Raw genomic sequence first — 10,990 nt, forward strand, 5'->3', positions numbered from 1 at the left:
CCATATCGAAACACGATGTTTGCACAAATAGTTGGTTGAAAATGTCCCTGTGGATACCCATATTATGGTTTAATTTAAGAACATTCCTGTCCATCCAGACACTGGGTGGCTGAAAGATAATGTTCCTTGGATCATTTATATTATTTAGCTGTGAATATATCCAGTTGTTTTTAAAGTTTGGGTAGTTGTTTGCAGCCCTGAACTCCTTTAAGAGGAAGAGCAGGATTATTATTATTATTATTACTACTACTACTACTACTACTACTACTACTACTACTGTTATTATTATTGCTATTTCACAATGTGGATGTGTGAGAGGTGAGTGCTGCCAAAGCCGGCATAGATAAAACTCCAGGCTCGCTGCCAGTTGCTGTCTTTTAGAGTTATTTACAAAGTTCAAAAGAAAGTTTCCAGAGCTTCAAAGCATGTCTGACCCTGTCGGCTAAGATGCCTCGTATGGGTTTTTTTTACTTTTTCTTCCCCAGCAGGCTAGTCAGTGGAAACCCCGCCTCCGATTTCCTCTGTTCAAAGAATAACTAGTTCCGGGCTCAGCCTCCCCCCTCCCTGCCTCTTCTTCGCTGTCGGAGGACAGGCTACTAATTATCTCTTTAGGCTCTCTATAAGTGCTGGTCTCTCCCCTTAGCTCTTTTGCCCTTTGCATCTCCCTGACAGGATGTACAAAGTGGCTTGTGCATTCCTTATTTATTTATTTGAATGGATGGACTTTGCTGGCAGTATAGTCTGGGTACTTCAAGAAAATCTGTATCTATAGTCCTGCTTAGGTTACCAGCCTGGGGATTTTGGAGTTACTTTTATTTGAAATTGCATTTGTTATACATTATTTATAATCCATATAAACTGATGTTTCTGTGCCTCTCTGTTTTATCCACAAATCCACCCAGAGGCCCTCTTTGGTCCTTAACACATTTTGTCTCCAAATAAGGCCCTCGCATAAACCTGAAGCTCCACCCAACCTGACCTTTTATAACCCTTTATAACAGAGTTAACTCCTGGTCAGCTGATGGGCCATTGATGCCCTTGTAGGTCAAGTGTCATGTATCCAAAAGAATGAGCAGTCTTTGTTTAATCTCCCTCCATCTTATTGGGTCAGTGAAGACAACCAGCTCTGCTCGAATGTAATGCACTCAAGATACTGTATAGTGAAGGTCTCTGCTCCCTGTTTAAAACCACGTTGCAACAACTACAACCAGAAATCAGAAACTATTTATACAGTGGTACCTCTGGTAACGAACATCATTCGTTCCGGAGGTCCGTTCTTAAGCTGAAATCGTTCTTCTCCTGAGGCACGCTTTCGCTAATGGGGCCTCCCGCTGCACGTGGACCTCCGGCGCGTGATTTCCATTTGCATCCTAGGGCAAAGTTTGCAACCAGGAGCAGCTACTTCCGGGTTAGCAGAGTTCGTAACTCGAAGCATTCATAACCAGGGGTGCCTCTGTATTCTCTGGGGGTAAGAAACTGGCAGCCAAGGAGGCTGAATCCCTTTCACACTGTCCCAACCATGGTCACACACCCATTATTTACCTGCTCAGCTTAAAATAATAATAAAGGGGCAAGGTTCTAGCCCTCATGTTTAAAGAGGAAGACAAGGCCTGCTGAGAACATTCACATGGGACCGGCTAACTTGCCAGACTTGCTCAGGCGTTCCTGGAAGCAGAGGCCCGTGGGTCCACATTCACTTCATGTTTCCGTTCACTGCATTTCTGCTGAAAAGTCTCATAGGGATCTCATGCGAGGAAGAGGTGCAAGATTTGCATGCACTCAACTAATAGACCACCTTCTACTGAATCTGCTGAAATGCTGAGCGCACTCTCGGAGGCTCTCCTCTGAACCCCCCCCCCCACCTGAAACCAAGTGAACGCACTGGAGGCTGAGGAAGTGCAGGGAGGCAAGCTGTGAATTGTACTGGTGAACTGTAATGAAATAACTGGGGCCAGGTATGAGCGATATCAGGTGGGTGTCTTCCCGGTACTCTCTTAGGCAGCACCTGCTAAAAATATCTAGAACACTGATGTGTTCTTGGTTATTGCTGGTTTTAATTCTCTGAATGCTTTAATTGCTTTTACTAATAATTTTATTCATAGAATTATAGATGGAAGGGATCCTTTGATCATCTAGTCAAACCCCTCAAATTGTTATAGTTTTATTCTATTTGTAAACTGCTTTGAAGGATTTTTTTCTACAATCAAGTGGCATATAAATTTTATGAAATGAATAAAAATAATTAAATGTGAGAATATTATGCCACTGCTTTTTCATAACTGGCAGAAGGCCAAGTCCTGTCTGGTTAACGTATTAAAGTTATCTGAGTGTCAGCAAGCACAGAATGGCCAGTTGATGCTGTATGCCTGGACTTCCAATAAGCTTTTGATATTGGGACTGGGACTGTCTACTAACATTTTATTGACAGGTCAAAAAAGATTTTGATGAATTACTTGTCTCCCCAGACTCCTGAGCCAGCTTGGTAGGAATGGAATTAGAGGAGAGTTTCTCTTACAGAACAAAAGATAGCTTGAGACAGGAATGGAGAACAGGAATAAACAAGCTATTCTCCTGATTGGGGGGGGGTGGATACTGCCCCCCCAGGAGTGAGCAGTGAAGGAGCCAGGTTTGCTGAGGATGCCAAATTGTTCAAAGGGATTCAACCAAAAGGGAATTGCAGGGAGTTCTAAAAAGGTCTCTGCAAAACGAGTGGAACTGGCAGGTGAAACTCAGTGTGAGTGCGAGCAGAGTGATGTGCACTGTTGCCCCCTGCCCCCCATTCAGCAAGAGAGGGGGGGTTGTGAAATCTGGGGTGCCATTAAGAAGCCATGGAGGGCAGCAGGGGGAGACAGATTTAACCCACAGGGTGCAACCTACCATGACATTTGGTTGGACTTCCACAGCAGAGCTTCCTGATGGATTCTCCCCTGTGTCAAAGAATGCTAAGAGGCAGGATGACGCCCCCCCCCCCCAAGTCTATGGGTAACATGGGGAAGAGCCACATGGGGGAGACTTGATTCTACCCTAAAGCCTTGTGTTCATAAACTAAAAATTGTAGGATGTATATATCACTTTTCAGGCAAGCCTCACAAAGCAGTTTACATAAGATTATTCCAGTCATAACATTCATTACAAAAAAGTTACACTACATAATAGAAAAGTTGTTTGTTTAGAAAATGCTGTTACTGCTTTAAAAAAGGGTTAGACACATCTGGACTGGTCTGATTCTGTATAGGCAGGTCTTTCCTTGAGGGACAGAGCTCTCCTGTGACTCTGAGCAGGCAGACTTTTCTCGCTTCAATCCTGGTCTTTCCATGGGGGGATGGAAGTGCCCCTTTCCCAGTCCTAGAGAACCACAGCCAGTCAGTCCAGAAAACCCTGAGCTAGGTACACAAATGGTCTGACTAAGGAAATGGGAGCTTTCTATTCATCTCACAGGGATGTGTAATGATAAAGGGGGGGAGGGATGTACATCCATGCCCTGGAGCTCTTTGCAGGAAAAGTAGAATATAAATGATATGACTATAAAGTAGAGATGTCAGGGATTGAACCTGGGGGCTTCTGCTCACAAAACAGGAGCACTGCCATGGAGCTATCACCTCTCTGTACATTGCTAGCTCTCTTGGGCTGTCATCATAGACAGGTGAAAATTGCATTGGACTTGGTGAGGCTCTTTTTTCTCTTACCAAACATACAGTGGTACCTCGGGTTACATATGCTTCAGGTTACATATGCTTCAGGTTACAGACTCTGCTAACCCAGAAATAGTGCTTCAGGTTAAGAACTTTGCTTCAGGATGAGAACAGAAATTGTGCTCCAGCGGCGCGGCAGTAGCAGGAGGCCACATTAGCTAAAGTGGTGCTTCAGGTTAAGAACAGTTTCAGGTTAAGTACGGACCTCCGGAACGAATTAAGTACTTAACCCGAGGTACCACTGTATACAGAATTACACTGTTACACTGCAGTTAAAACAAATGTAGCCCCAAGACCATGGGTTGGCAAACTAAGGCCCACTGGCCAGATCAGGCCCAATTGCCTTCTAGATCCGGCCTGCGGACAGTGCGGGATCCAGGCAGCCGGCATAGCACGCGCGTGCACACTGGTTTTTGTGACTCCGCCAGGTTTGGGGGTCAAAAGTGAGGTGGGCGGCTGCTGGAGACAAGCCCCTTCTCCGCCCCTCGCACGCGCAGCAATCTTTTCTCCCGGGGTGGGGGAGAGGGAAAAGGAGCCACAGTGTGGATTTCAGGAGGGGCAGTTGCGGCGGCGGCGGCCGGGGCTCAGAGGCGCCTCGGGAGCGACGCCCGCCCGAGTCTGTGGCAGCGGTGCTCCCCGCTGGAGGAAGCGGGGAGCGCCTGGGCGGCTGCGCTCGGCTGGGGAGGCCGCTCATGAGCTACGCGGTGCGGGCCGAGGAAAGGTAAATCGCCATCGCCGCCGCCGCCGCCTCATCTTCCCTCACGTGGGGAAAAGAGCATTTTTGCTTGAGCGGCGCCGGCCTGACTTCGCGTGGCCAACGGCTTTTCCCTTCACCCACGCATGCGCACACGCTCTCCAGGGCTGACAGGAATGGCACGCTTACCTCAGCCCCCCACCCACCCCCACCCACCCCACCTTCCGAGAGAAATAAGAACTGTCAATGTGTAAAATGCAAAGGAAGCAGCGTGGCTGTATGAGGGAACACCCCCCCCCAAAAAAAGTCACATTTGGGCAACGTTGGGGCTGGTCCCAATAAGGGGTTTTGCCAAAAATGTGGGTCATAATCATGGCAACATGCAGTCCGCCCCCCCCACAAGTTCTGAGGGACAATGGACCGGCTCCCCGCTGAAAAAGTTTGCTGACCCCTGCCCAAGACCACCTCAAAAGCATCCAGTATTTTGTGCATTGGGGGCGGGGGAGAGCATTGCCCCCCTGGGCAGGTGCTCCCTGGATTTTCTGTCTCTGGCAAGAGAATATACATTACAGAGCAGCAGGGCGACATCCCCGTCCCCTGCAAGGCAAGCGCCGCTCACCTGGTAGGCATCCAGCTGTTCATCGGTAAATATCGTCTGCTTATTGCCCATCTTAAAGGGGGACTCCTCTCCGCCCGCACAGGTATCCCATGGCAAGACTCAGGAGTTCTCTGTCCTGCAGGCATTGAGAGCAGACGTGCAACTCGAGGAGCGAGTGGAAGAGAATCCCCGCGCCCGCATCGCGGAGGCTCCCGCCTGCCGCCTGGGCAGCAGCAGCCAGCAAAGGCAGGAGGCAGGGGGTTAAAATCCCACGCGAAGATCGCCCCCGAAGGCTGCCTCCTTCAGTGCCCTACGTTTTCCTCGGGTGCAACGGAAGGGTTTCTCCGAAGGGCGGAAATCTGATGCGGAGCTTCCAGGGTCTGGAGAAACCATCTCGGCTGCCTCCGATCTCCAGCGCCCCCGGCGAAAGACCCCTCCCTCCTCTCTGCAGCTTCGCGGTGCGGGAAGGCTCTCCACCACGAGGTGGCAGCCAAGAGCCCCTTTGGAAAAGAGACTCGCCTCCGCCCAACCTGCTTAGGGCCGAGGAAGATCGCGCAGCGGGGAGCGGGCCGACTTCGGAGTGTCACAGAACTCTTCTTCGGGCGTGATGCTAACCGCACTCGCCAAAAGGGCGGGGCAGAAGAAGCTGCTGCTTGTAGAGGACCCACCTGAAACAGGTTGTAGGGCAAGGATGGCCAGTGGGGTGCTCTTCATGGGATGATGGACTACAACTCCCCTCATCCTGGCTAATGGGCCGTGGTCATAGGCGCCGACTCCATGGGGCTTGAGGGGGCCCGAGCCCCCTCAAAAATTCGTTTGGGGGGCTCTGCCCCCCCAATAATCTCGGGCGCCCCTCCAGCAGAGCGCCACCGCCGCCCCTCCCCCAGCCCAAAATGCACAGGGTCGGGCTGCATGCCTCCTGCCCTCCCTCCCGAGCAAAAGCTCCACCCAATTTCCTTCGGAGCTGATTAATAGGCGCAGCACCCTCTCCCCTATTCGCTCACGAGGAGGTGGCGCCACTTTATCTGCATATTCATGAGCTTATTTATTATTCATGAGCTTTCCCGGGCCCCCCCAATATTTTTTATAAGTCCGCGCCCCTGGCCGTGGTGGCTGGGGCTGGTGGGAATTGCAGCCCAACAGCATCTGGGGGCACCACCTTGGCCCCACCCCTACTGAGACTAGCTTGTCCTGCCTGCAAAAAAGAGGGTGGGCTGTGATGTGCCTTCCTCATCCTGCTGTAGCATGTAAGTATCCCCCTCCAGGCCTCTTCCCTGCTTCCTCCTATTACCAAAAAAGAAAATGACTTTGGGTGCACCAGACATTGGCTGTGTAGGCACCCTATATTTCATGCACACAACCTCCACCAAAGAATCCTGGGAACTGTAGTTTGCCAAGGGTGCTGGGGATTGTAGCTCTGTGAGGTGTAAACTACAGTTGTCAGGATTCTTTGGAGGAAGTCCTGTGATTTAAATGTACAGCATGTGTGCAGACATGGAACATGTAGTTTGCTCTGAGCACATCAGATTTTTCAAGCTCCCTGCCTGTGTTCAATGAGTTCAGACATATGAAAGAAAGAAAAGGAAAACACTGATATAGTTTAAAGAAAGTAAATCTGTTCCCACTGTAAAATCCTAGTTGATCAATAGAATTACACAGGCAAACATTTAGATCCCTTTAATCATGAGATTACCTCTGTAGCAATAAGCTTGTAGCTTTAAAAATAGTGTGTCCTTGTTTGCTCCTGTCTTAGGGTAGAGAAAGGACAGGCAAGATCCAGCCAGGGACTCTGGATCCTTTCAAGAAATCGATGGGAAGGAGAAGCAGCTGAATATGACATTGTGATTGCCCACCGTACTTAAAAACAGAACTTGGATGTTATATCATCTTAAAAAACTAACCAAGTTATTGCAGCATACACCAGGGATCTTTTTCTGCTTGAAGGCCACATGCTGGCAGTGGGCAGGGTCACTGGATGTGACTCTTCCCTTTCCACACTGTGAGGGGTCATCTGTTGTTGTTTAGTCGTTTAGTCGTGTCCGACTCTTCATGACCCCCTGGACCAGAGCACGCCAGGCACTCCTGTCTTCCATTGCCTCCCGCAGTTTGGTCAAACTCATGCTGGTAGCTTCAAAAACACTATCCAACCATCTCGTCCTCTGTCGTCCCCTTCTCCTTGTGCCCTCCATCTTTCCCAACATCAGGGTCTTTTCCAGGGAGTCTTCTCTTCTCAGGAGGTGGCCAAAGTATTGGAGCCTCAGCTTCAGGATCTTTCCTTCCAGTGAGCACTCAGTGCTGATTTCCTTAAGAATGGATCGGTTTGATCTTCTTGCCGTCCATGGGACTCTCAAGAGTCTCCTCCAGCACCATAATTCAAAAGCATCAATTCTTTGGCGATCAGCCTTCTTTATGGTCCAGCTCTCACTTCCATACATCACTACTGGGCAAACCATAGCTTTAACTATAGAGACCTTTGTTGGCAAGGTGATATCTCTGCTTTTTAAGATGCTATCAACTACAGTCTTCCAATTCCTATCACCCTCAACAAACTACATTTCCCAGGATTCTTTGGGGGAAGCCATGTGCCACCAGGGTGCTTTCTTTGCCCACCTATCCCCAAGGCATGTTTATGCAGAAGTGAAGTCCCTCTGAGGTCACACTTACTCCCAAGTTAGTGGGCCTGAGACTTCAGCCTGACAACCCCAAAGGATGTTTGACCATTGCTCCCATTGGCTGTTTTGCAATATTTATCCAAGCGAGATAAACTTGCCATGTGACATCAGCACATTTCTGTGGGTGCTGCTGTGTTATCAGCTCCACCATCTTTCATCATGGGTGTTGCTTCAGCTTGAATTGTTTGCAAATGGCCAACCAATTGCCCAAAGATTGCATGGCCAAATAAAAATTTATCACAGGCAAGCAAAGGTTTTGCAGATAAAGCCTTGGATCAACATTGTTGAAAGCGTACAGGACTAGGAACCAAGCACCTTTCTGCATGTGTTCCTTTGTATGCATCAGGGATGGGGAACGTGCTGCCCTGCAGATGCTGCTGATTTACAGTCCCTCTCCTTAGCCATTCTGGATGTTGCTGATGGGATATACCTGAAGGAGTGTCTCCACCCCCATTGTTCTGCCTGGACACTGAGGTCCAGCGCCGAGGGCCTTCTGGCGGTTCCCTCACTGCAAGAAGCCAAGTTACAGGGAGATGGCCTTCTTGGTAGTGGCACCTGCCCTGTGGAACACCCTCCCGCCAGATGTCAAAGAGAAGAACAACTACCAGAAGACATCTGAAGGCAGCCCTGTTTAGGGAAGCTTTTAATGTTTAACAGACCACTGCATTTTAATATTTTATTGGAAGCCACCCAGAGTGGCTGGGGAAACCCAGCCAGATGGGCGGGATATAAATTATTATTGTTGTTGTTGTTGTTATTTGGGAGTCCAACATCTGGAGGGCAACAGGTGGGGAAATCTGCATTAAACAGTTTCTCTCCCATCAGCAAGACTCCTGACCACAGCAACCCTGCCTTGTCTGGATCTGTGTTGAGTGTGCTCACTGCCACCCCTCCAATCCATTCCTAAACTGATGCCCAACACTGACTGGTCTTCCCCAGCCAGAGACCCTCCACATGCTGCTGGACAACAAGTCCCATCATCTCTGACCATTAAGACTGGACTGATGGAAACACAGGTTCTTCACCTCTGGGTTGCAGACACTCCACTCCCCCCACCCCCAGAACAGAGGTCATCTTTTTCCCCCTGGGGAAAAGAACATTCCGTTGACTCTTTTTGCAGAGGGCATGTTCAAATTTCATTTGCATAACCTCCCAGTGTTGTCATAAATCTTCAGCTCCTTCCTCAGGGCCTCTAAAACACAATGATTTGTGGACATCCAATTAAGCAGAAGGTTGGGAGGTTTGTGCAGTGCGAAGTTAAAACTTTCCCATGGAGGAAAGTGCTAGAGATGGCTATAGGAGAGGGAGGGAGGGAGGGAGGGATTGACTGATTGACTGGGTTTCCCCAGCCACTCTAGGCAGCTCCCAACCGAATATTAAAAACATGATAAAACATCAAACATTAAAAACTTCCTTAAACAGGGCTGCCTTCAGATGTCTTCTAAAAGTCAGATTGTTGTTTATTTCCTTGAGATCTGATGGGAGGGCGTTCCACAGGGCGGGCACCACTACCAAGAAGGTCGTCCCTGGTTCCCTATACAGTGGTACCTCTGGTTACGTACTTAATTCGTTCCAGAGGTCCGTTCTTAACCTGAAACTGTTCTTAACCTGAAGCACCACTTTAGCTAATGGGGCCTCCTGCTGCTGCCGCGCCACCGGAGCACAATTTCTGTTCTCATCCTGAAGCAAAGTTCTGAACCCGAGGTAATATTTCTGCGTTAGCGGAGTCTGTAACCTGAAGCGTATGTAACCTGAAGCGTATGTAGCCCGAGGTACCACTGTAGCTTCACTTCTCACAGTGAGGGAACTGCCAGAAGACCCTCAGAGGAGGACCTCAGTGTCTGGGCTGAATGATGGGGGTGGAGGTGCTCCTTCAGATCTATAGGGCCAAGGCCATTTAAGGCTTTAAAGGTCAACACCAACACTTTGAACTGTGCTCGGAAACACACTGGGAGCCAATGAAGATCCTTTAGGACTGGTGTTACATGGCCTTGGCGGCTGCTCCCAGCCACCGGTTACTCAGAGGGTGTCAGTCCTCAGAGGTTTATCTATTCAACAGGCTCAAAAAGTCGCTGACTTGCTAAGCTGTTCAGCTGTGTTCTTTGCCATCTGTCTGAGGACAGAAACAGCCATATATTGCATGGGGCTGGGCCCAGCTGCTTGGCTGCTTGCGGTGAAGGTCAAGTGGGTGCCGCTGCCACCCAATTTGACCCACACAAGCCAACCAGGCTGGCAGCTGTGTCTTACTTCACCACGCACAACCGTGTCCCCCACCACACATAAAAGCAGGAGAACACAGATCAGACACATGGTGCACACAGCACTGTGCTTCAACATCTCACATGGTTTTAACTGTGGAGACGCAGCACACAAATAAAATGATACACCTGTGGCCTGAAGCCAATGATAGGGCTGGCCCCAGTATTGCATGTTGCAAACCTGAAGTGCAGCCACCTCCACTCACTTGAAGGGGGCTTCAGTTTCAAGTGGGCATTAGATTGCAGCCATGGATCTGAAGTGTGATTATGCAGAACAAGTCCTGTGGCTTTCAACGGGGCTCACTCTCATAAGCATGCATAGAATGTAGGCATAGAGCCCAGTGGAATGAGATCAGAGGCCTGTCCAGTCTGGCATTCGGCTCTCACAGCCACCAACCAGACATCTGGCTCAGCATGGGTTCAGATCCGGCCCATGAGGCCATTATCCTCAAACCACAGCCACCTATCGCACACCTGGCATTGCATGTGGCACAAGGTTGCGGCAGGTGGAGACATCAGGTGTGGGGAGGTAAAGTGCTCTCTCGATTGGCATTGACGAAGGAAAGTAGGATTTGGCCCACCACATCTGCTGGTGGGACCTTAAAGCAAGCCGCTCTTTGCAAGCCATTCTGGGCCCTTTGACGCTCTTGCTTTGGGACTTCAGTGCACTCAGTCATCTGATATTATTGTAACATCAGGTGTTTGACAGGTGGGAAGTCCTTCTCCCCTGCCAATTCTGCCCACGGCACCTTCCCCATTGTGGGAAATATGCATCAAGGCATATAGCCTCCAGCCATGGAAGCATAATATGTAGCCATTGTGCCTGAACACAGGATATTGTGACCCTACAACCAGGTATCATGTTTATTCAGCAATAACTGCTACTGAATTCCCAAGTAAGCGAGCACACAATGTGGCAGTTGGGCATCTTTCCTAAAAAAGTAAGTTTTCTCAATGCACATCAGGATATAGCAACTCTGTGGAACAGGCCAGTTGGAAGTAAGCACCATTCAGGGAGACTTTACGCATTTTAATAGAGTAGCAACCCTGTTACAAGAAATGTTGATTAAGCATAT

At 49.3% G+C, this 10,990-nt stretch overlaps 1 protein-coding gene across 3 annotated transcripts in view; it reads right to left on the reverse strand.

The window, feature by feature from the left end:
- Positions 1-5,461, reverse strand: part of CIB2 (calcium and integrin binding family member 2) — a 44,537-nt gene extending 39,076 nt beyond the window's left edge. For 2 of the 3 annotated variants that reach the window (XM_083476034.1, XM_083476035.1), the window contains exon 1: positions 5,006-5,455. In XM_083476034.1, coding sequence (XP_083332160.1) covers positions 5,006-5,130 — 125 coding nt within the window. In that variant the 5' untranslated portion in view covers positions 5,131-5,455. Of the gene's footprint in view, positions 1-5,005 lie in introns of all 3 variants that reach the window. The other variant, XR_014519284.1, reaches the window with a different exon arrangement.
- Positions 5,462-10,990: the final 5,529 nt, after the last annotated feature.

Source organism: Podarcis liolepis (genome assembly GCF_965112155.1).
Source record: "Podarcis liolepis genome assembly, chromosome: 14".
Taxonomy (NCBI): Eukaryota; Metazoa; Chordata; class Lepidosauria; order Squamata; family Lacertidae; genus Podarcis; species Podarcis liolepis.